Source organism: Bradysia coprophila, chromosome II (genome assembly GCF_014529535.1).
Source record: "Bradysia coprophila strain Holo2 chromosome II, BU_Bcop_v1, whole genome shotgun sequence".
Classification (NCBI taxonomy): Eukaryota; Metazoa; Arthropoda; class Insecta; order Diptera; family Sciaridae; genus Bradysia; species Bradysia coprophila.
In genome coordinates this window covers 6601210-6628785 of record NC_050735.1, presented here as the reverse complement: position 1 = coordinate 6628785, position 27576 = coordinate 6601210, and the positions used below count along the sequence as shown (strand labels likewise).

The following is a 27576-nucleotide window of genomic DNA, read 5'->3' as shown; positions in this document are numbered from 1 at the left end:
GATATTTGAATTTCGAAGAATACCTGTGATCAATGCTCAATTTGTGACGAACTTTTGAAGTATTTTGTTAAGTAATTTGAATTTTTTTCAAGTCATTTATCAATAAAATACAAAATCCGTAAAGCTTACTTTCGTTCCACTAATTTTAAAGCTCAATAGTTCGTATCCGTACAATACAATCTGTTATTAATATCGACAGATTTAACAAGTCTAATTATAATACTTTTTCGCTGTTAAAGTTAAATACATAGCCCTCTCTACTAAATATTACACATTGTTGAACCCATCCATATGTGCATCCTGTTTATTACATAAATTCCGGATTATTTTTTGTTTGTAAATTGTCTGCATTTGCACTAATTAAATGCTAACAACATTTCATATCAATGGACAATGTGTTTATTAAAGCAACTGAGAAAAATCGTTAATTAACTTTTTCCATTGCAAATGTTCATGCACGGATATGAAAATCAACAACGTTTACTATATAAAAAAAAGGAACTTATGACCAATAACCCGCTTTAATCAATAACATAATAGTGGGTCTGATTCCCATTTGGTCGCAAAAATGATCCCACTATTATGTCATTGGCTTTAATACTGCCAAACATTGAATTTTAAATCTGAAGCGGATTAACTAGTACATACCCTGCAGCACAATTAGTATTTTGTTATGATGAAAATTAAAATGTCACTCGACGTATTAATCGGACCATCCAGTTCAATATGGAGTTATAATATAGATTAAAATGAGTGCGACGAAAGTAATGCAATGCACGACATGTCAATAAGCTCGCGAGAGGCTTTAAAAATGGTGATTTTGATATCAGTGGAACGGTTTCCGAACAAATCGCTTAAATACATCGAGTTCTCGAGTATCACTGAATTTATACCGAATTAATAAATTACTTCCCTGCATCCAATTTTAACATTCATTCAGCATTAAGTTCAATGAACAATTTTCCTGAAAATTCCAAAATCGTGTTTTGTAAAAATGTGTAAAAATAATTGAAAAGGTCGTCAAAGCAACGATGCATCGTCATTAAGTTGTCACAAACGGCTATTCATCTGTTATCGATAACGACAACAAAAATAATGATAATCTCTGGGTAATATACAGTCCTTTAACTCTTTATTTTATTTTTTGAAAATTGATTACAAAACGAACTGGTTGTACGGTTCTTTATATAGTAAAATGCATGTTAAAAAAATTGAAGTACAAGATTTTAAATCAACCGACTAAAAATACTATGATTGATGGAAGTAATAGACTCCTAAGTAATACTGGAAATATGCCGGCAGGTGTGTGACAGGTCAAAAAAAGTAATGAAAGAAACATTCGGGAATTTAAATTCTCTTAAAATAGGTAAATTTATTTTATTTCTCAACTCACTGATCCAATATTCAAAAACTTTTTTGCCTGATTGGAGATTTGAGAGTTAGTATCCTGTGAAAAAGTTGAAAGACTCGCGAAAATAACAGTTCTTCTTCTTCTATAATTGGAACAAGCCGGTCGATTTCGTTTGTATTTTAGCATACATTTCATTTGCCACCATTAGCCTCGTCACGAGACCCTCGTGATAGGGAGGGACTCATATTTATCTTAAGAACATAGATTGTCAAAAAATGCTTTTTCTTCGACTGACGAGACGTTCAAGATTGACACCTGGCTGTCAAAAAACCGAATACGAAAAGACTAGGAGGATGCTGGATGCCACCCTTCTATTGCTGCAGAGTAAAAGGTAAACAAAGGAACACGAATAGTTTAACTGATATTCGACGCGCATCAAAGCGCCGAAGAAAACATGAGAATTATACAAAGAGAACGTTTTAATGAAGTTTTTTGTACTTACGCCATTGACAGCGGATTGTTGGTCGTCGTTTGATACATAATTCAAAATTCTCCAATGTTCCTAAAATTCCGGAAATTCCTTTAACATAGACACTGGGCTCAACATATATGGAATGACAGCTTTCTGTCGGTGGGCCACCACATACTTGCAATGACAACTATTATACGGGTATGGGACAGTGGATCAAATTCTATAGTTATACCATTGTTACTATCAACCACTGTCTACAGTTTCCGCAACCAACAGTATTATGGAAATGCAAACGGGTATTCAATTCACCCCACACAGTTTTCATGACAAAATGGGAACAAATCTTGACAGAAAAGATGAAGGAGATTTGTAAGTTATGTTTTTAATAAGTAACCGTCTTTTTGACTGTCAGTTTCATGTCATCGTTGGTATGAGACGTTTGTAAGACAAGTTCCAAGCCTTCCAACGTCTTACGTTTTTATTTGTATTGTTTGCAATTTGTAAGTTTTTAAAATGCGAGTCGTTTGAATTTTCTATTCTAAAAAAAAAGTTTTTTTTATTACCAACAACAATGTTATTTTCAACAAAAATCTTTGTATAGCATAATAATTCATCTTGTAAGTAGTAAAATAAAAGCACTAAATAAAATGTAAAATGTTCCTTTTCTCAGACGTATTGTTACATTCGGTAGCATTACCGTTTAATAATGTTGAAATGAATATTTCATTTGAATGGAAAAAAGTAATTAGTGCCGAAGAAAATGACAAATTATTTAGTTTGAAATGAAATAATACCTCTTCCAGGTTGAATATTTATGAATGGACATTTAGGTGAAACAGCTTCCACTTTTGCTAAAACAAATATCTCTCGTTTTTGTTGGATGTAATATCTACGTACTGGCAATAGACATTGCACGGAAAACTTTTCTTGTTTTACAATGTGGTAATTTTCATCGAAAAAAACTTTTCTTTTTATTTCTTGAACTAAACAAAACCAACCGCATCTATGTAAGTATTTGCTCGGGGTAACGTGCAACTTAATATACTAATTTGAAAGTGTGTTCAATGACGATATTAGCGATGAACGGGGTTTTTTTTCGAAACCCGTCCAAATCCGCTGTTTGTTTCTAAAACCCAAGTTTTGTAAATCCGTGCGATTCCTAGCCCGCCACAACCCGTTACTGGCCATTATAAAATTGACATTTGAACAAAAGAATTCTGTCAATTTTTACACTATACGTCGCATACGTCGCGCATACGTCGCTCTCTAAATGGCCAGTTAAGGTAAAAGCAAAATAAAATGATCGAGTCTGGTTTTTGACAATTGAAATTCAATTGCCAAACACCAGACCACGGCAGAGTAAAATAAACCAGGCAAAAGCGGTTCATTTTCGAAACGTCAAATAAGGGACCTAATACATGGGATGAAAATGAACTCAAATGAACATTGACATAAATTGAAAAATTTTATTCGCAAAATATCAAGGGCTACTAGATTATTCAGGTCCCTAGTCAAACAAGCGCTCCTGCCTGGCTAACTTTACTCTGTCGTGACCAGACTCGATCATTTTATTTTGCTTTCATTTTAGATAGAATTTCGTACTACATTTCGTAAAATTTTTGCCAATAGGGCTGTTCCAAGGTTACTATTTTGTAATAACCAAGTTCCTACCATTTAGAAGATGTCTTTAAACATGGTTATTGCAAAATGCTGCTGATTGAGCTGTCAAAGCGTCATCGATAGAGCCGTAACCAAAAAATTACGGTACGATGGAAAAAACTGGGCATGTATCTTATTGTTACCAGTTTTCTACAAATTTTCTGTAGCTGAATATGGCGCTGTTGTAGTTTTCAGGACAAAACTTGAAGAAACGACCGTATTCAGCTATGGAAACAAGTATGTCTCTGTTGTAGTTTTCAGTGTAGTACGTCGGCCCATGCCCATTCAAATCGATACCGTTGCGATAATAGGGTATGGTACGGTGCACTGTGAAAACTATAAAAGCGCCATCTTTGTTCTCATAGCTGAAAATGGTTGTTTGGTGAAGTCCTATCCTGAAAAATACACAAGCGCCATATTCAGCTAAAGAAAATTTGCTAACAAGTCACTTGAAGTGGTGATAGGGTCAAAAAGATCCATGCCCCATCGTTAGCGACGACATCGTTTCAATTGACACCAATTCTTTGAAGAAGATATTAAATTTTTTGTAATAATTCATCATTACTAAGACACACATCTGAAATGATTTTTTGAAACCCGACACAAGCCAAACTAGTGGGGTATACAATCCGGCTATGGTTTAGCAGAGAAACCGGGCGATCCGCTTACCTCTAAAATATTCAATCAAAAGGTTTTTTATAGCATCCACACAACGTGATCGACAAAGCTTTTCGTTTACAGTGGATAAAAGCTTGGACTACACAAAAGGAAATTTTCTTGTCGATTACAATTTTGTTTCCACAGCGGCTGTCGATTATTTTACATTAGTGAGGCCTACGAGTTTTGAAGAAGAAAACCGCAGAGATTTTTTTATGATACTTTTAATTATCCCGCACCAATTACACATTTTTAAATTGCTTCTCGTTGCTGTCAACGTGTCAAATCTGAGATTTGAAGGTCTCACATTTCCCAATTAGCGACGCCAACGCTAACGTAATTCAGATCTGCGTTATATTAAACAATTGAAATGAAACAAAGCCGCATAAAGTAGAGCATTAAACGAATTATTTTTTCCATAAATTACTACCGTGCGCGCACATATCGCACATAGAATATTTGTAAATTACACTTTTAATGGAAATCCTTCTCACTCCGAAACACCACCTATGACTGTACTTGCAGCATAAATATCAATTAAAAATTGTAAAAAAAAGCGAACTGTGAATGAGCTTTCCCGAATAACTTTTTCCACTAACATGTTCCGAAATTTCTGTAAACTAATGTACAAGATAAATAATTCGTTGAGATAATTACCTCAATTTACATTCAACGCATTAACATGCATGTATCTTAAAGCAAAGAACCAGGGAGGAAGTTATAACACAGCACATATGCATTTTTAAACAATTGTGTAACCATTTTTGTGTACTTAAACGTTTAAAAAAAGAACTTTTTCCCGGTACACGTTAAAAGAATTTCAATTAAAATAATGTATTTTCAAAAGCAATATGCGCAGAGCATCTCATACTCCGTAGCCACATTTTTAGCGTTTTTAAATAAGTATGAACATTTCTTCAACAGTCCCTAGAAGAGAACACCGTTGAAATGATGAAAATAAAGCAAAGAATTCACGTCGAATGCGTTCGTTTTTCTTTTCCTTTCTTTTAAAGCATATTAAAACTGAAGAAATGAAAAATGCATCAAAGTTTAGATAATGATCAGTTCCCAGTGTTCGTTGAAAGGACATATGCTTATACCCTGTGTGAATGTTATTTGAAAGGGTTTTTCAAGATTTTTTAACTAAATTTTTTTAAGAGCAATCTACACTTCGATGCGCAAGGTAAATATATTTTCGAAGATAACTTTGAATTAGCATCCCTCTTGAAAAAAGTAGCTCCATCGTTTTATGCCAAAATATCTAAAGTTTCGATAGCCACTGGAATTGTTCGGATTGATGAAACCTACTCTGAGAAAACTCAAACCCGATGGAATTTGTGAATTTTTGCCAAATTTTTGGAACTTTTGAGTTTTCTCGGAGTAGACTGCATCAATCCGAACAGTACCACTGGCTATCGAAACTTTAGATATTTGGGCATAAAACGATGGAGCTACTTTTTTCAAAAAGGATGCTAATTCAAAGTTATCTTCGAAAATATATTTACATTGCGCATCGAAGTGTAGATTGCTCTGAATGAAATTTTTAGCAGATTCTTGGAAACGCATTAATATACAAACTATTTTCTTGACGTCATGTCAGTGCAATTTTTTCCTCTCATTCTGTAAATTTTTCCTTTTACTGCAAACTTTTGCAATATCTTTACTTTTGATAAAATCGTCGATTTCAATTCCATGAAAATTGATATGAAAGAAATTTACGTTACAAAATATAAGAACTAGACCAATTAATAACACAAACAAACTTGGAAAATTCTATTTATAAACATAAACCGCTTTTCGCTCTTTTAATTCGTCCATCTTTAAAAGCTATTTTCATTAAAATTGCTGGTGATACGTGCCGTGTACAAAAAGAGAAATTACAAGTAAACCTTACCTATCCTTAGGTTATTTGTTGAAAATTTCAACTGAAGACAATGTTATAAAAAAAAGAAGAAGGAAAAGAAAATGAACTGTTGTATATGGCAGCTGACTGCGCTTAATAACAACGACTCGTTAGCAACGGATCCAAGCATTATTCAATGTAACTAAAATTAAATTTAAAAAAGGAAAAATGTTAAATTAAGTAATTAGAGAGAACATCACAATAACATTCAGCGTCAAATACAGACTACATATCAAGAGAGCATATCGTATTAAATTCCATTCAGCTATACATTATACAACGTTCATGTTTCTTGTTGTCCTTGCGAAATGGATAAAACGGCTGGGCTGTCTCCCGTATAAAATACATATATTCAAATGAATTATGATGGTGGTAAACGAAAAATGGCAACGTATGTATGGCTGTGTATAATGAGTTTAGTATCTCGTTACCACAGTTGCAAATTAGAATTTATACATTTGACATTAGGAGTCGTCCTTCTTTTACATATCTGGAATTATCTTATCGACATATGCCATGCCTGGCGAACCATTTTTATGAAAATTTATCGGAAATTTAATGTTGAACATGAGCGAGGAGCAAATAGAAATAAAAAGTACACAGGCAAAATCCGTACGAACATCTTTGGAAGAAGGGAATGGAAGACAAAAAAAATTAACTTTTCGTCACTGAGTTGAGAAAAGTAAAACTTTCGTTGGCTTTGAGGAAAAAGTACTTCGAAAGAAAATCTACACATGTAATGCCTGAGGAAGCACACATCACTCAGTGGCGTAACAGTAATCTATGCAACAAGTTGCGAAAATCGATTGTTTTTGTCACTAGTTGCATAAATTACTTTCCATTTGTCTATTCTCTTAATCCATCAATTTTCGGATTTCTGCTCGCGTCACTTTGTGTCACTTGTGACAAAAAGTAATTTCTATTTGTAACTAGTCACAAAAAGTAATTTCTTTTTGTAACTAGTCACTAGTTCCTGACTAATTTCTAACTAATTTCTTTTCGTAACTAGTGACACAAAGTAAAATTGACAGTGAAACAATGAAAAAAATACGTCACTTAAATCATGCATGAAACTGTTCAATTCTCGCAGCTCAGTTGCAGAAATAATTATTTACTAAATGTGTAATTGCCTTACTAGGCCGTAGGACCAGTGTGAACAATACATAACATATTCCTAAAAACATTTATCACTGATCTGCCTATAAATAAACGGTTTTGACAACATTTCCATTGGCATATGTAAAAATCCTTAGAAAATCCTATTTTAGAAAATCTTTTGTACACCGTACAACCAAATTAATAGTTATCTGACCATGGAAACTGACCGAAGTCCCCTTTCAACTGCTGAGCTTTCAAAAAAAATGGTTGCAAATGGGTCATTGAACTTTTGACATTTTTTGTATTTTGATTAAGAATGTTATTGTAAACAAAAAATTGTTCTACACTATTACAGAATTTTCAAGTTTTGTACTTTTAATTCATATTTGAATTACGGCTACGACCCAAATTCAACCTAAAAGCAAACCTTTTTCGTGAGAGAATTAAGAAAAAATGACATGAGAAGAAAAGAGAGGCATATAGAGACGTATAGTCTTTTTTATGTTTGACTGATCCTTGAAAATCAGAAAACAATTAATTAAAAATATAAATGTTTATAATTTTGCGATAGTTTAGAATAATTTGTTGCTTAGAATAATGTTGTCTATCGAAATTATTGAAACTTCAGTCCCCCATTTAAAGGTATATTTACGAACGGTACATAGTTACATGTCAACCTTACATCAGCGTTAAACTTTCTCCCTAATGTCTGCAGTTTTGCTGGATTTAATACTGCCGGATATTGTTGTACTCTTGCATGAACTCCTGTAAAAATTCTAATGAAAAAACTTGTTTCTAACAACTTCGACTTGTTCATTCTGTTATAGGTCCTTTGTAATTGCTTGCCTTGGTACGCTTAGCACTAAGTCTTTTATGGTTCTATACATTTTAATGTAATTCTTTAACTCTACCTCCTAATACACAACCTTTCCGCAGAAATGACATTTTCAAATGAACAACACACAATTGTTTTCAAAGTGTACTTGCCGAAAAAGACGAGAAAGAAAAACTCTTTTTATACGATTTGTCTTTTGTTGTAGAAAATGAAGAACTCTCACTCAAATGTTGTAAAACGGTACCAAATAAAATACAACCACTCGTTACATTCACTCTATGCTCAAGTCTTGCCAACAATTATATTGTAAAATCGATAGACTTTGTGCACTCCATTAAATTTCTTCCTAATTCTTTTGTTGTAAAAACTACATACAAATCGTCCTTTAATTAAAAGAGTCAACGAAGTAAAATATCCACCGTCATAAAGTACACGTCTGTTACACAGCTTCTCTACCCATTTAACCACCAGCATCTCGATAGAAAGTTCTATGAAGTTTGCCTTCATTTTCCATTAGTTAAAATAAGAAAAGTTTAAGTTATTAACGAGAAAGAAAAACCTCATATCACATCGCCTCAATATATCTAAATCGGAATAAAGCAAACTTTTAAGTACATCCTGTCTAGTCACGTGTATGAAGGGAATTTATAAAAAAAAACTCTTGGAAACCCCTTTTTTGTGTAACAAAAAAACTATTAAAACCTGCATTTTAAAACAGTTTACTTATAAAAATTATCCTTTAAGCATTACCATATCACATGCGGTGTTGTTTTTTTAACACCCTGTGTGTGTGTATGTAGCCCGAAGATACATTTTTGTACATGCATAACAACGGTCCAACTTCTATTTGTTTTTATTATGTTTTTACAGTAAGCACAATTCATTCAATACATAATAATGTTCTTTTTTACAACTGTTTTTCTCATTTTCTTCCGAATCGATTTTTCTTCAAGAAAGCTTAATACCCATAGGCAATAGCGTTTTGAACGAATTATACCGTCCTCCATATAGTATATGTGCTCCATACATACATAAAATATAACTATCAATATGGAACGACTAAGAAAGATGGTATAGTTGCTCATATCAAATATTAAATACCACCAGCGGTTGTTCTATGGAATTCGATGGTATGCTGGCACTACACACATTATGTTTATAGATATGTGAAGATGCCATAATGGTTTCGAATGGCTTACATTCTTAGCACATATATAGCACCCGACAGGCCGAGACCGCCGACGACTCATTATGTAATTTTAATTTTTTTTTAGATTTTTTTTTATTTTTTCAAATATATTAGTGTAGCACAAAGATAACTATTTTCTAACCAGCGGCACCATTATGCTGGATATTATATTCCTCCACCATTCGCACTAAGTCATGGAGATAATATCAAATTTGTTGATTTAGGTTCTACGGTTTGCATTTTAATTACTATATCGTTAACAGCGGGTAAATATTTCGCTTAAGGAGAATGTAAATTTATGGTCATAAAAATTAAATTGTCCCCTCTCGATTAAGTTTTTTTTTCCCTCTATATATATAAATCCATTATCGCTTTCCATTCACGCCGAATATCACATACCGCACCACATACTTTGGAAAATGTTTTTAGTTTATATTGAGTATCATCAATTGTGTAGGAGAAAATTTTATGAGCTTGATATCTTGATGTAGCCTTAAATTTCGGATATCGATAAGAAATCGCAATAACCAATAATATCCTCCATTCTTTAGAGAATTTCCAGAAGGAGGTATCACATCACGGAAATAATATGGGGAAAGTAAAGATATATTGGAGCTGGATAAAAACGCCTATAATAAAATTTTATTCTCAATTGAGCTTCGTAACGACTTATTTTATACTGTACGGCGTATATTCGTCAAAAAAAAAAAATTGTATATCGAAGCTCACGTCTCCTTCGTACTCTGTACGTTGTTCAACATATTATATAAAACCTGAATCAGGCAGAACAGAGTTTATATTTTAGACTAGCTATACGTCGGTATAATCCGCTAGACGGACGAACCGTAAAATATATGGTAGTTAGATAAGAAAATGACAAACATCTAATATGTTTTGTTCTCCGTTTTATATGTTGGTTGGAACATACGTTCAATGATATAGGGCATGTGGTTGTTTTTGAGTTTTGGTGGAAGACCCCAGCTACATAGTGTAAGTAGTATTGTATAAAACGGAATCGTACGTTCAAATTTTCTGCACATTATACTCCAAACCATACACACAGAAAAAGTATTCAGCAACCACGAACTTTCATTATATATTACATGAGGTTGTGTTTGGTACAGTTGAGCTGAATTTGTGGAACGTGGAAATTTGGTGAAAATAATTTCTGTTTGTGTTTGCAGATATGTGTGTGTGTGAGGAAAAAAACAACATTTAATGAAAAAGAAATTAAATTAAATCTTGTAATTTCGGATATTTGAAAAAAAGATTTTCTCGTCTCTTGTTTATCTTCGCCATCATTGTAACAATTCATGCACAGCACATTAGAGTGTAGCGTATTTTGAAAAGTTGTTTTTTTTTGTACAGAAAGACCTTTGAGATCTGGTTTTGCATGGAACTATGCCCATTGCCCATTAAATCTCGTGGAAAACTCTATTGTTTTATTTTTTTAAATATTCGACTTTAGGTTGCCGATTGATATTTCGTGAGAGATGTTTCGTGATAGGTCAGTTGTTGGGGATAAGATGGACATTTTTTATCGAAAAGTTTCAATGTTTTCCATTTTACCTGTCTGATAACTCACTTTTATTGTAAGCTGTATAGGTCGGGACTGTTTTTGGGAGACTTTTCTCCATAGTAGCTCTTTTGAATTGTTTAGCAGTGCCGCCTTTTCCATATGGGCCAAATGGGCAAATGCCCGTGGCGCCCGAAGTGGAGTAGAAGAAAATGTCGCCCGAGGCCCTTAAAAAAAATTTGCTTTACTAAATTGGCGCCTATTTTTCCAAATATCCGATGGCGCCCAAAAGCTAAAGGCGGCACTGGTTTAATTCAAATTAAAGTTACACAGGTCATGTCAAAGTTTGACTAAGTTTGACAGGGGCTATTAAGTTGAATTAATTTGCCGAAATTCGCCAAAATTCGCCAAAATTCGTCGAAATTCGCCAAAATTCTCCCAAATTAAAAAATGCAAATTTTGAAAATTTTCTTCCAAATTTATGTTTTTTGAAATATTTTGCTAGTTTTGTGATATAGCATAACAAAAATATGCAAGAATCTACCAAATTCACAAATATATGTAAAATTCACAAAATTAGGACATTTTTCATCGTTTTTCCAAAAAAAAGCCATCATGGCTTCCCGGTTAAAAATAGATTTCTGGAATGTCTTGGCCAAAAATATGTAACTAAGTTCTAAGATTCTTTGAAATTTCCTAAAATCATGTATAAATTCACAAAAAATCGCCAAAATTCGTCAAAATTCGCCAAAATTCGTCAAAATTCGCCAAAATTCGCCAAAATTTTTCAAATTCTCCAAATTCGCCAAAATTTGCTGAAAATTCAACTAAATAGCCCCTGTATCAAACAGAATTTTTAAAGTTGAAATAAATGAAATGAAATTATCTTGAATTTTCCCACATATTAATAAGTGTTGTATGAGGACTACCCGAGGAAACAGCTGAAGCAAGGTCATGTCTCCTGTAGGAACAATTTGAAATATTGAGTTCACGAATTTTCGAAAACGATTTTTTTTTTCGGAGAACAAGTTTTAATGAAAATTTCATATAAACGACATCAGAACCTTTGATCATTTTCCCACTTTTCATAGACCTCATATGAGACATGAAATCAGAAAATTTTTGTTAAAAATTGACTGATTTTGTGTAGAGCTAAATTTTTTCGTCCAATAAACAATAGCACAATATCGTCCAGTGTCTCTAAGAGTATTTATCACCCACAACCAATAAACCACCAAACATCCCTCAGGCAACAGAAATTGTAATGCAACCCAATTACACGAAGATAGCGTTTCCTTACTTCAAAATGGCCAACCTAAAATCAAATAAAAAAAAATCTTAATTGTCCACTAGAACCAGTATACTGTTCTAAGCAAAACCTGACCTCCGGCACTTTCAACGAAAAACCTTTTTTTTTTTTAAATCCGCTGCACGCTTCACCCTAATACACACATTATATTCGGATTCCTTTTTTTGTCCATTCGTTCCTTAAATTGTTATTGACAGACATTTTTAAACAAATTTCTTTTATAATTTGTTATTTTGCTTGGCCCTTCACAAATATGTAAAAGATGCTTACCAGTGACAGAAGTTAAATATCTTTCAGCTCCTGTTTTTAGTCATATTTTTCGAAAGGTAAAAAAAAAAACGAACCGGCAATTTTCCCGTGGCATTTTCATTCTGCATATATTTACTATACACTTCCAAAGCGGTAGATTTATTGCTCACAACACGTTACTGCTTTGTAGCCACATTGAATGTTATGTGTATTCATTGATTATCATTTCGGTTGTGCGGAATTAAATCTATGTACCGACAATGTGTTCGCGTGTGTTTCATTTTCACACATCAATAAATTAAATTTAATCAATAAGTTGTTGTATGGGCATATCAGCATCAACCGTTTTTTTAACAATAAAACAACAACAACAAAAAGGAGTGAAAAATGCTTTAGACACTTGTGACAGGGTCACCGGGGTTAGCCATAATTTCCCATTTTTATTTCACTTAAATTATTAACCCTCATTTGTCGCGGTAACCGCCGTAAATTCACATTCCAATGTAATTGCGATATATTATTCTCGTTCACTATTGTTCACAGAATATATGTGAAATTATGGTCCCGCGATGCAGATAGCAAATTCATAGAAGCGTAAACCTTTTTCGCCTAATGAAAATAGTCAGCGAAGTGTTATGCCGATTTTTTTTAAACATTTTTTTTTTGTATTTTTGTATGGACCGCTAACTGGATTCTCGTGATATGTGGTACATCTGCGAATTGAATATGTTATGAAGGTTTTGTTGTGTGAAGGGCTTGTGTGCATATTTCAGATTAGACCATAAAGAGAATATGTGTGCGACATGGTATGAAGTTTTTCATTTTATTTATGTTGTATGCCGGGGCAGCTTAAATTCGGAAAATTTACGAACAAAGAGTATAATTCTGGAGATTTAATGAAATTCCGGTCATTATAACCGATGCGAGACACACATATACAATGTATAATATAGAAAAAGTTTTGTTTCTCTTTAACTTTACATTTCCTGCGCAGCATTTTGTACAAAATTATTATTATTATGTGTGGAATCGAATATCTTTCATTCAAAGAGGGTCGGTCCCTTGTGCAGCATATATGGAATTTTTATTTTAATGTTTGTCGGATATTATGGAAATATAACTCCCACAAGTTTACTTTCCTAACTTGCTAGAGAACACATTTGTAATATGTAAAATAACGCCATTTTCTGTCATACGTAGGAAACTACTGAAAATTTTCCATTACGTTTATGGTCCATCGACGTATTATTGACTATATCTCCAAGCATAATGCTCTGAAGGGAGTGTGATATTCAAAAAAGAATGTGTCCTATGAAAAAGTCGAAAATTCACAACAAAATTTTGTTTCGTAAAATTTCATTTTTGTTTTTTGTTGTTTTTAACTTTTTGATCATGTAAGTTCACTTATAATATGTTAGAAGAATGTCAAGCTGCCGGAGCTTTGGAATTTTAAAATTTACTTTAGTTTATGGAAGTTCTAGAGGATGTTCCCAACTCTATACACCACATTTCCTTCTCGTCTTTTTTTAATATTCTGTTTGTGCAACGACTTTGATAGTTGGATCGTTACACATTACATATAAAGTAGAGTGAGTGTCACATTTTCATCGATTAAAAGTTGGAATAAGCAGCGTATAGAGTAAACGAAACATTTGAACGAGGAAATAAAGTTCTGGATAATGTTATGGAGTTTTTATTGTTAAATGTGTTTAAGAGCAGAACGTTGTTAGACGGTTACAACCGGTAGAATGTTTAATGAAATCAGAACCCTTAGTAATAACATTGGTGGAATCACAAATCGTTAAATCTTTAATTATCTTTGCAGGTGCGATATTCGAACAAGGAACCGACGAAGTTCAATCAGCATTTAAATTTGCGATGCTTAATCACAATTTAAATCTAACTGCTCGACGTTTCGAACTGCAAGCTTATGTTGATGTCATTAACACTGCAGACGCTTTCAAGCTTTCCAGATTAAGTAAGTGTAAATTAACAATGTTTGTGTCCTACTTTTTTACACATATTTCAGCTATTGTGTAATGGTGAATTGAACCATCCATTTTACCGCAGAAAACAAGGATTTGTTTTGCTAAAAAGAATTTTCCCCAAAATCCTCCACCCCAAAAAAAAGCTCCATTCAATTCTCTAAAAACCACTGTATATACCTTCTGTTTGCAATTTATTCCTTAAACCGATCCGTTTAGTGTTACGCGATTGTCCAAAATAAAATCGAAGAATATTGACCGGCGATTTTAAAATTTTACATTCAGCTCCAGAACAATTTGTCCGTAGTTTCACGCTCAGTTGAATATAAAATTGTGGAAGTACCGTTTATGTGCTGAATTTTCAACCAGAATACGAGATGGTGCACGTATATATGATGATGATGGTGTATACGCTATTAGTATCAATACAAAACCATGTGATTAATTTTGTCCGTTTAATCCTATTGACTTCAAAGGATATTAATGATATACTTGTCCCTTAAACGAGTATGTCTCCTCGAACATATTTATTTAAATCAAACGCTCTATCAATTATGCTGATGACAATACGCTTTTAACTGGATGTCGTTTGGTGCTGTGCAATTATAGAAGTATTGTGGTATTTCTTTATGAAAGGGTCCAGCAGCTGTCGCAATATTCTGCTCTCTCATGGTTTTTAAGAGATGGTACACTTTACTGTACAAACAGAATGAACTGATCGTTAACTTCGTCAAAATGCCAGACACACATAGATGTTATATATACCATGTACACTTCTGTACGGAAAAGCGGGACGTTTGTAATAAAGCATCAACGTTTGAAGAATCTGATCGGGTTGACTGTTAAAATGACAATCTCAATAAAATACAATTTTAACGCCTTTTTTTATTCAATACGCATTGTCTCTAGATACGTGTATAATGCTCATTAAACCCTAATATCATCATACCCAAACACCTAAAAAATATTACCGTGAACACCTTACGAATCGATTGTATAACCCCATTTTCTGCTTACAATCATTACCTTTTTTTATTTCTTGCCTTTTCTTAACTTGAACACTTCTTTCGGCAAAGTCTTATCTTTATTTGTGCTACGTTATACCTTTGTAACATCTTTGCTTGGCGCTTTGATGAAAAGCAGAAAAGCCGTAGGGCACAAAATAAAAAAAAAGTTATGGAAGTGGAAATAGAGCAAGAGGTGATGATGATATCTGCTATGGGTAGAGGTTTTATTTTATAAGGTGATTATGTGAGAAAAATTGAAGATTTATAAAGAATAGTTGTGTGATGGATATTGGATTTAATAAGACTACTGTAAGTAGAGGTTAAGAATAATAGATGGACTAAGCTTTGATTTGCTTCTTTGCGGCCATTTTATTTCTTTGAGGATTACCAAAATTAAAGCTTACAGATTAAGCCCTCTGGGCGCGTTACACCATTCTTTCATGTCATTTTATATGTGTTCCATTTAAACATTTATTTGGTCTGCTGTTATTTGCTGAAGTATTGCCGATTCGTACCATAAAATTTTAAGCAATTACAGGGAATGTCGGTGTAATTTAGACATTAAATTAACTTCAGCTGTTTTTCACCTGGTTCACTCATACAAACAGAATTGCTCGTAAGTCTTTATACAGTTACCCACTAATACGCGCGGGTGTGTACATTGTACGTATGTCACCCGTCTCTCCTCTACAAACACTTCAAACACAAACACTAAAAGTAAGCAACACTCTCCTTAACAAACACTTTGTCAAAGGAAACAGCGAGGCACTTTTATTTGTCTGAATGGACCGAATGAAAAACTGCTGATACAAAATTTTGGTTAAACTTCACTGACGTCCCCTGTAACTGGCAATTCGACAAAAACTTATATCTGTTATAAGACCAACGAAAGGATTAGATAACGTGTCCGTTAATTTAAGAAAATCCAATTTTATCGGTCAACATATATATTGACAATTGCTGAACGTACATTTTCAAGCCAGGGATAATGGATGTCATCGGACAAAATTTCGTACAAACATTGAAATGAATATACCCGCTTTAACGGAGTATTTTACCGACTGCCAAATTTTAAGCGAAAAGTAAATTTTGTAAACCAGAGTCAGTTTTCGATGTAAAAAAAAACTATTTAGTTCCGGTCATCATTGCATGTATTCTGACATGATTGTAATTTATTCGGAAATTCTTCTATAGAGTGATTAATCTACCTCAATCAATTCTGACATCGTTTTTTACACGTAAAATGAGGAGAAATTCTTCCGCTTGTCGGGTGTATAAAAATATGTAAACAAAGAGATTTGCATAAGGTTTAATAAAAAAATGATGGAAACATAGAATATTTAATAGAGTTACTCTACTCATGTAGAAAAACATTGAAAAATAAAAAATAAAAAATAAAAAAAACATGAAAAGAAAATTCAAAATAGTACATTTCGTACCTAGGACTAAAAGACTTTTTTAGTGTGTGAGAGGTTTCCAGACAGAGCCGAAAGCGAGGTCTGGTATCGAATATGCTAAAAAAGACTTTTCGTTCGCGGTACGAATAGTATTTTTCATATTGAATGAAGAAAAAGTGCACTTTTCGGGTCCTAGATATGAAAAAGTTATTTATGCAACAAGTTGCGAAATGGAGTTTTTCGCTTCGTTCGTTTGACAACTTCACATCACACGTGACAAAAACAACACCATTTCGCAACGTGTAGCATAAAACGTTTTCTGCAACATGCTGTGAAAAGTGAACTTTTGAATGCGAATGACGTACAGCAATTGAATCCTTTCAATTTCCACTCGCAGTTTTAAAATTACTGTATTCATAAACACCCATTTCACACGCACAATTTTGTTGATAATTTCATTTTCTTCAAATAATTTAGTAATTGAGTTAATTAATTGTCGAAAGCCATACGCTAAATAGTTAATTAATTGTGGTTTGATGTGACGTGCAAATAATAAGGCAATTTCCCACCTGAGTTAATTTTTTCATTTTGTGATTAAAATCATCCGAAAAATAATTGAATTTTAACTTGACGGATTTTGCAAGGTTCTGAAAGAACCAGTTTAAGACAACTCTGAGTTGATCACGAAGGCGGTGACACACAAATTGAGTTCAGCGGCTACGAAGTTTATATGAAAAAGGCAACGTAACAAAAACAAAATTCCGAATTTTCCTAAAAAACATTTTCTTCAAGTTGATTTCACACACAATCTGTACTGAGTGCGTTTATCGATTTCGGTGTCACCCGCCTTCGTGAGTGTCTTAACCTGTTCTTTCAGAACCTTGGGATTTTGGCCAAACAAACTGTCAGAGTGTAGCGCGTGACCTCAAGAGTCCGGTACAGCTATTAGTTTTTCAAAACGGGATGTGATTTGTATGGAAGAAAAACACTTTTTCCAAAACCTTATATCACTCGGCAAATATTGATCTGATTGAAAAACTAGAACAAGACTCCTCAGATCACTCGCTACACTATAGCCTCCGCACTGGCAGTTTGTTTGACCAACATCTGTCGAGTTGAAATACAATTATTTTTCGGATGACAGCCCTCGTGACGGCCGATCTATTTAACTTATAAGAGTCAATTCGCTAAAACTTCGAACAGCTTATATGGAATCGAAATTGAAGTCGACGGCGATCCAATCGAGCTATGGCTCAAATGAATCATCGTTCAATTCTGGGAATATCGTGGAACAATTTTTTTCCCGAAAATTTTTTATTGAGCTGTCATGGTCATTAGAAAATTTTTCTCCGAAGTGGTCGCAAAAATCGTTTCTTATCAATTACTCCACAACATGCGAGATATGAATAATGTCAAATTGTGCACGTCAATGAGCTGAAAATTATTGACCAACAAACGCCGATGTTCGGCCCACCCAGCCGCCGCCACAGTGTTCCAAAACGTTACTATCACATTCATAAATCTATTTTTGACATCAGTACGTCACTTTGCGACCCCTTTATGTTCCGAATTACCCTACAGTAACAGTAGACTTTCGAAAAACCAAGAAAAAATTTTCTCGGTTTTTTGGGTTTTGTAGCCCATTTTCCCCTTGAGGGCTTTGTAAATTTTCCTTGTTAAGCATACACCTTATGGTATTTTCTATGATCCCGAACCAACCTGCTCACCAATCGCTGTAAAACAGATCTCTTATTCCACACTTTCATCAATAACCAAAAAATTTCAAAAAAGCCTCATGAAATAAAATCGTTGTCTCTAACATTTCTGCAGCAGTAAGTGAAGGCGAGAGGCAGGGGAACATAGAAAATACCATAAGGAACATGCTTGAGGTGTCTCAATGCAAGTTGCAACTGTAACGTCCTTAGGATTTTTATATTTAACAAGGAAAATTTACAAGCCCTTCAAGGGGAAAATGGGCTCCAAAACCCAATAAACCAAGAAAAATTTTTCTTGGTTTTTCGAAAGTCTACTGTTACTGTAGGGTAATTCAGTACATAAAGACGTCGCAAAGTGACGTACTGATGTCAAAAATAGATTTATGAATGTGGCTGGCCATATGGTGAATTCGGGGAATTCCCGATGGGCCTTTTGGATTTTTGTATGGGATTTTTTAATTTGTGGGCCTTTTTAAATTGAGTTGCATGGAGCCCCCGATGGGCTTTTTCGAGCCAGTCCGGTACTGAATGTGGCAGTAACGTTTTGGATCACTGTGGCGCCGCAACAAGTGAAAAACCTCGAGAAAACATAAATTTTTGAAAGGCACTGGGCGGCTGGGAAAGTTAGTAGCAGGAAACTCTAACCCGGAGTTTTGTAGCTTACTTCAAGCTCTATCCATTGACACTCCACTCGACCATACCCACCGTCCCAGATAGAAATGTAGTTGATTTTTTACAATGTATCTCAACCCACCAAATTTTGGAAATTCATCGAACTTTAAAGTTCCCCAAATAACGTTTTTTCGAGCGAATTTTATTTTTTATAGGTTTACAAGATAAAAGTTAGTAAAACTACCTGAAGTTAGATACTACCTGAAGATGTCTTATAGATTTTTTTTGTAGAGGCCAAACTGACGAAATGAACCAAAATTCTAAAATTTTACCTCATCAATTATTTGAAAATAGTAAATCGACTTCAAAATGGTTTTCCTGATTAGTTCCTGTTTCACCAATTCACATGTATGTAAAAAAATGCAGTTCTCAATATAAGTGGATATTGTGCTTGGATGCAATGTATCGAGAAATTCCAATTTCTATAATTCATGTATAACATAACTCGAAAAAACGTTATTTGGGGAACTTTAAAGTTGTTCCACGATATTCTCAGAATTGAACGACGATCATCTGAGCCATAGCTCGATTTGATCGCCGTCGGCTTGAATCCAGACTGTTCGAAGTTTTGGCGAATTCACTCTTAATTTTAAATCTCAAAATTAAAAAATTTACTTGGGTCGGGAATTGCCTTACAATTGCCTCGTTTTTATCGAATGAAAGGAATAGAATAAGCAGAATAAACAGCATAAGGTAGAAACAACGTTCTTCCTAAATGACGTCGGAAATATAAAGCTCTTAAAGCTTCTGCAGAATATTCCCACTCATCTGATGCATTACCTGCTGCAACCTACAGTGAATTACTACATTTAATGCCATTTCCACAAATACTCCTTTATTTGTAGAGTGAACTGAAAATTCATTCAGGGATAATTAAAGGAAGTAAATTTAGATAAACTTTTAATTATCCCCATTATCATATAATAAATAAATAGATCTCAAGCTTATATGTGCTAACAGTCTTAAATCCGCACGTTCGCTTTTAAATCTCTCATTTATCTTAAACGGTTATAACCGTTCTATATGGCCTGTAAATGATGTCACCGAAAAGGGGAAATGACAATTAATATATAATATGAGTGAGAGATGCCTTCATTTATAATTCACATAAGTTTTCAGTGGAATCACTATGTTAAAATTTAGACTGAGATATAAACATGTACGGGAAAGGACTTCAATGATAAAGTTCAATTAGAAAAGTTTTGATTTAACTTGTCAGTGACGTAGATTATTACGTAACTATTTGAAAAACGAATTTTCAATTTACTTGGGAAAACATTGTCATTCCAATTTTAGTCCCGTTCGAAGTGCTCGGGCTGTATTTTTTATGTGAAACCTCTGTTGCGCTTCGTGTGGATATGTAGACTAGAGCTTAAGAGCTTCGCATATATCTTTCGGAAGTATTGACATCATTTATGACAACAGAATATTAAGAGTTGAATTTGTTCATGTATTGTCCGTTGCCAAGTGGATCGCCACCGGTTTCTAGTCGGTTTTGTTTTTTGTCGTTGTAATGTGTCCCACCAAAACCTTGTGCTTCCACCTACATAAAAATCACATACCGAACGAGCTAACCTTAATCTATTGTAGAAATGAGTGAGTTTCTTTATCTGAAAAAGAAAGTCAACTTTGCAGATGATTTTCGCAGGTTCTCCGAAGAGTATTTCGTGAAGACCATTCACAGAACCTTTAGTTCACATTTCTTGGATTTTATTTTCAGTTATCTGAAGAGTAACCCATGAATACTATTCGCAGAAGGAGGTTGGAAAATGTTCAGTTGAAATAGACTTGAAAAAAACGTTAGTTTTTTAACACTCTTCCTCGAAGTTGGTCTCTTTCAGTAACATTGCCTCTCTTCTGTTTATCTGACAGAAAGCGGCTGCTTATTGTGTCTCGACGAGTGTCGCTTTTAATTTAGTCAACGAGGAAACCATTCATTTGGCTTCATTCGTCACTCCTCATGTCTTTTAGAAGTTATGAAATCATCTACGGTATGAATTGTGACGCTGGTCCTTTCAGATTTCTTTAGCAGTGAATGACATTAAGTCGGCGACTTTGCAATAAGTAACACATTTCGTTCCAACAAAATGTTTTTACGTCTTGAAACGGTTTTACGACTGTGACACGCGTGACTAACACGTGTGCTAGTAACTATTCCATCCGTATAAACAAGTAATAGTTCTTTTGTCTATATTTGAGAGGATCAGCTGAAACGAATTGCGTCACTTATTTCAAAGTCGTCGACTGTTACGTCCCTTTTATCGTTCCGGATTTCGCATTAGGTATGCGTGTCACACTGAATGGAGATAAATGTTTCCTATCAAATATACGTGTTGTTACTGGAACCGCAGCGATCTGCTTCGTTATCAACTACTTATTGTGTTTATATCATAACGCAACTTGTTACCTCGAAGTCTATCCATGACATCCGTTGACCACAGTTTCCACAAGCGAAACACCCATTTCGTGCAAAATGCACTTTATATAGCTCTATCTACAACTTTGATATTTAATCTCATACCGACTAGGTGTAATTCTACAAATACCATCCGACCAACCATCCTTATTGTTTGAAACGTGCACATTATATACGAGCTTCGTAAGCAAATATTATTCAGTCAAACATAATTTGCGATTTTTCGTTAAACCAAATATTTTTTTATTAAGAAAATGATCTTCCGTAAATCTCGTGAGGATGCTGATGCCACCAATTGTTATTCCCTTAACATTCCACAAATATTTACGATAAAAAGCAATACAAAAAAATCGATATGTATACCTCAAATCCATTTACATAATTTAACTTTTTTTTTTGTTGTTTCCAGTTTGCAATCAATTTTCGCGTGGAGTTTACAGCATGTTGGGTGCTGTTTCGCCGGATTCATTCGATACACTACATTCGTACAGCAATACATTTCAAATGCCTTTTGTTACGCCATGGTTTCCAGAGAAGGTAAATTTTATTACAGATTCTATTGTACAAAGACTTCCTATACTGTAAATGGGATACAGACATTCACTTATTTTTTGCTTTATATTTTTCACTTCAGCTATTCCTTTTTTACTTTTCCTAATTGCACTTTGAAATCAAATTTGCTGGCAAAAAAAAAATTGTTCTGTTCCAAGGTAGAGAGACAATCAAACGGATTTTGTTTTGCTTTTTAATTTTTTTTTTTTTTCATATTTTAAAAATTGTTCTGATTTAATCTACGACAACGCTGTAAATACTCCAGCCCTTTCAATTCACTTTTTCATCAATAGAATATTTATTGTCAAGTCGACTGAATGCGGAATTTATTTCTTTGAAATAATGTCGTAAAATCCACTGATTCTTACAATCTATGTGTACCCCATCAATTGAAAGTACGAGAATCAATGGATGGCGTTCGGTTGTTAGAGTGATGCTCCAGCCATTTGATGATATTAATAAAAATATTAAATGTGAGAAAATTTATTGGCTCCATTATACAGCAATTTTTATGCGTTGGGACCGAGAGTGAGGCAATTTTGGAATTGTTCTCGTGACTTCATCCCTTTGCATGAAAAGCTTTATACGGAGCTTGTCTAGGACGATCTTAGGCACAAATGGCGAAATTGCCAGATACGTAAATAACTATTTTCTCATAAACGGAATTGATCTTACAATTCTGCCCCTGTATCAAACTATGTTTTCTTTATCGATCCTGCCATATAAGAAACTTTCCTTTATAAATGAGTTGCAATTGGTCTATTTGAACTGACTTCATGAAATGTCGGTTTTATAACTGTAAGTTATGAGTCCTGCATGAATATATAGCATACAAAGCGAACGACAGAAAGACGTACAGTCAAACGACTGGAACATAATGTCATAAGAACGGACGGTTCACAATTAAATCATTGTTATAAGCATTGTCCTTTGTGCGTTAGGTAATGAATTATTCTGTCATAAATCCTAAATTAAATAGTAAGAGGAGACTTCATCCCTGGTAGACTTGTTTTCTTCACGGGGCAATAGCGTTAAAATTATTTTCCCGAGGAATCTTAAGTCCTCACTGTTCCACAAGCCCTGGCTGTCGCTGGTGCTGGTTCTCAGGAACAGCTAAAGGGATTTTGCTACACCCCATACAATCTAATATAATCTAATCTAGTTTGGAACATATTTGAGATGTTTTAGAGTTTTATAAGTCATCAATGTTCTCAGTCAATAAAGTGTTTGAAAATCATTTATGGAAATATCATAGATGAGCACTTAATTGACTGTCTCATCATCGATGATCTGATCTCATTCTCAAAAATTCTTTTAAATCGTAAAATAAAAGTTCCTTAAATTTCTTGAAAATGACTAAAAATTCGAGAAAAAAAATCCAAAATTTTTTTAAGAATTTATGAAAACCCTAAATAACCCAACTGACCCTTATGTGTTGCGAATACAGAAAAATTTGGCTCTTTTCAAGAGAAATTCGAGAAATTCGGCTAATTTTTCTAAAACTAATTTTGTAATCTGAGTGGAAATGAAAAAAACTTGTGCATACACGGTGGAAAGCCTCAACTAAAAAAAAAGTTGAAAATCATTACCTTGGTGATATGACACGTTCCTTCCGATAAATATCAGAGCATTAGACTGTTTATCAAAATGTGTACCATTCGATAAATGGAGTAACTTAAAATGCGAACAATGCCGAAGACAATAGAACCATCCACAATAATTAAATTTATTGAAACAGCCAGCTAGAATAAGGCAACCACGTTTTCTCGTTCTCGGTTTCTCAGCTCCTTTGTTCATATATCACATTACTCTCGATGTTATGTTTCGGTAACACATTACAAAGATAGGACATCAGATACTCCATAATAATGTAGGCATGTAATTAAAACATATCACAATGTTAATTGGGTTGGATTGAATATTACACAAGGAGGCATAGCAAATCAAATGTGTAATTGAGAGGTACAGTACATACTAATACTTGGAATGATAACGATTTCACGATAATGGAGTAATTTTGTCTAGTCAACAGCAAGTTTAAATAATTAAGTAACTTCGTACACACCGCATACGTCTTGTTTATTACCGAATTACGAATGGATGTGTATACAGCGGAATGTTTAGTTTCCATTGAATATATACTTAATTAGTAGTGTACGGCTTGTTATTTCTAATTAAGTACACAGTACGAAATGTACATATATACTGAGACACGTAAACAAATTAATTATACATGACTTTGAGGTAGAATCAATAAAAAGAGGATATAACATTAAGTGGATGATAATGGCATGTACGTTGTACTTTAATGTGTTCACCTCCATTCTATACTTTACGTTAAAAAGGCTTTCGTATTGTTTTGCAACAAACAAAAATTTACAATTCAATTATAAAGCCATAAATTCTGAGTACACCTATTCGAATTAAATTGAATTACCAGTAAGGATTAACGTAATAACATAACGTTTCATTCCAGGTTCTAACCCCATCGTCGGGATTCTTGGATTTTGCTATTAGCATGCGTCCTGACTACCATCAAGCCATCATCGACACAATAACTTTTTATGGATGGAAAAAGATAATTTACTTATACGATTCGCATGACGGTAAGTAGCGCCACTTGACGAATTTATTATATTCGGAGAATGTAAATAAAATTTGGTTTTTAATACAATTAAGAATCATCCCATCCACTCGAAAGTTATGGTGTATTTTATGCCAACTTTTAAATTGCTTTTACTGAAAGGCAGTAAAATTATCCATGGCAAACAATCTATTCAAATCAATTTTGTAGATACCGTCTTACACATGATTACGGTTCGCATTCACCAGAAATTACTAAGCATTCTGTATATACTTCACCAATTCATTTTAAGTATAGCTTATGATTGTAAGATTGCAACCATATTCCGACATACATCATCGTAACTGACTGCGTATATTACGTTATATACTGGAGTGCTCTTCAAAGTTTTTGATGAAAATGATCAACTAATGTAATGCTTTCATTAGCATCAAATGCTTTATCGTGATGCCATAGATGTTCCGTGTAAGGAACGATTCAAAGCATAATAAATTACGTCTTACCCGAGAGAAATGTTTTGATATTATTTGCATTTCGAAGGTAAAATCATTTACAACGTTCGAAAATTGTTTATACAAATCTCTGTTTAGTTTTGAACTCAGACTATCGACGGAGACGTTTTTTTGTGTGTGAAATAATATTAATTAGTCGGTTGATTTTGCAAGGACCAGTCTCTTAAAGATTGGTTCAGCACAAAGTGGTATGCGAAGTAACCGTTATTAAGACTTTGCATTTCCATTTCCTTTCATCGAAGTTTGCGTAATTGTAAAAATATTTTTGCTCTTGTGCTACCCTTATTAAGCTTTCAAGCAGTCATCATTTACATAAATTATTTTGAATAAGTCGAATATATTATTCGTCTGGCTTTTGAATTTATGTATCTTTTCTCATAGTTTAAAGAAACTTTTGAAAACGGTTTGTTTAACAGTAGTCGCACCCTGGAATAGTAATAGTATTACTGTCGATGCTGTACACACCGATCTATAATATAAAGTTTAATGTTTGTTGGTTTGTTATTTCTCTCAACTATGCTATGAGCCCGCCCAGCCAAGAAGTCCTAGAGACTTTTAACTTGAGATACCGACTACTGAATTGGGATCCCATTTGTCCACTTTTAAGATGACATGTTGTCTCGTCCTTCTTTTTTGCAAAATATCTAAGAACATCACAGAAGCGAATTTTCGTTGCACGGCTTCAACTAATGACTTTCTTTAAAAAGGAGTTATGAATCCAAAAAATTCTTTAGCACCGAAAAATTCAGCTCGCTCCGCTCGCGTCGTACACTATCACAATCGCCTTTATAATATAGAAAATCGTGTGATGTTTTGAGACACCCAAATTGTCGCAGGACACAAAATCAAGTATAGCCCTTATTTGCCTAAACCACTAACAAAATAACGATTTCAACGTCTAATTGTACTGTACAGATTCTTGACTTACAGCGTGAATTGCAGTGTCATGGCCTGAAGAGGGATGAAGGCTCCAGTTCTATTCTCTCAATTCTATATCAATTCTATCGATAGAGTACGATTCCCTATTTCACGGAAAGATGTCGCTGCAACTATGCCAATAGAAAAATAATCAATTACTTTTCTGTTGACATTTGCTTTCTTGCAGAGACATGACATAGTAAATTGTACTCTATCGGTAGAGGACTGATACCGTAATCCCTCTCCAAGACGTGTGCATGAAAATTTTAATTTGTTGTTGGAAATCTACTTTATCGTCTTTTTAGCGATAGTAGAGGCATCCTCTTTTTGAATTCTTTTTTTATACTAAAATGTCTTCTATTCATAAATTCAAAAATGGGAACTTTATTACTAAAAAAAAGTTACAACGAAGGAAAAAGTAGAAAACGTAAAGCTTCAACCCCCATAAAATACAAAGAAAGATCTGAACCAAATTTTTTTTAATGTGAGTAGGGCTACGCGCTATTTTTTCCACAATGTCATGCGTTATTTGACGCATGATTTTTTTTGCCCGTTTACGTTGTGGATAACATTCTTTAAACGGGGAACTACTTTCGTAACGCGTAAAAGTTTTTGATACGTGAAAATATTTTTTAGCCCCGTACGAAGTACGAAGGGGCTTATAGGATTACGATGCCGTGTGTAATTGATGGAATTCGAAGCAGACGGTAAGGGCAAAGTGTTTGCCTATGTTCATAGATGACGAATCCGCAATAAAAATTTGGGCCGTCTGTTCGTCTGTCTGTCACGTCGATATCTTGAGTAAATCAAATCCGATTTCAAAAATTTTTCCCTGAAAGATAGTCAAAATAGTGAGGCTAATTTCGAAGATGGGCATATTCGGGTCGGCCCTTCGTGAGTTAGGGCCACCTAAGTGATTTAAGGTCTTTTGGTGATATTTATGGCAAAATAAACGATGGAAATGTAAATGACCCTGCAAATGATAGGTATTGTCAATACCAATCCAGGAAAAAAATCGGGTGAGTGGACCGTGAGTTAGGGCCCTAGAAGTGAAAAGCTACTAGGGCCCTATGCGTATTTTACATAGAACTCGAGTAAAGTTCATTCGTTTTTCGTAATTTTTGTTTCATTTGGAAGGTAATCGAACGCCGAATAGGAAGTTGTTGAAAAAAAATTAAATTTGGGTCGTTGGACTAGAGGTGTGCACCGCCGATTTTACGCCGGCGCGCCGCCGATTTTTTGCTAAGTTTTCGGCGCGCCGCCGCCGAAAAATAATAGCTCACGCCGCCGCCGCCGCCGATTGTATTTTCGTCGCGCCGAAATTTTGTACGTTTACTGCTTTCAACCATTTTAATGGGCGGTAATATAAAGTTAAATTGAAATATCTATACAAAAGTGTGTGCTTGAGTACAAGGTTTGAGCAAATGTTTATCTCTCTTAATTTATAAGTCAGGTTTCTTTATTCTGCTCAGGTAATACACTTATTAATTTTTTCTCCGCCAATAACGGATTTGTTCCATAGTTTTTCACGCTCTATCGTCTCCAGCAAGTTTTATTCGTTCATCATAGAAACTCAGGCG

The 27576-nt window shown here is 34.2% G+C and overlaps 1 protein-coding gene across 1 annotated transcript in view; it reads left to right on the top strand.

Annotated features, from left to right (window-relative positions):
- The window catches only part of LOC119069597 (glutamate receptor 1), an 86611-nt gene that overhangs the window by 5822 nt on the left and 53213 nt on the right, over nucleotides 1-27576 (top strand). Inside the window, exons 2-4 of the mRNA XM_037173692.1 lie at nucleotides 14064-14216; nucleotides 21840-21967; nucleotides 24459-24588. Coding sequence (XP_037029587.1) covers nucleotides 14064-14216; nucleotides 21840-21967; nucleotides 24459-24588 — 411 coding nt within the window. The remainder of the gene's footprint in view (nucleotides 1-14063; nucleotides 14217-21839; nucleotides 21968-24458; nucleotides 24589-27576) is intronic.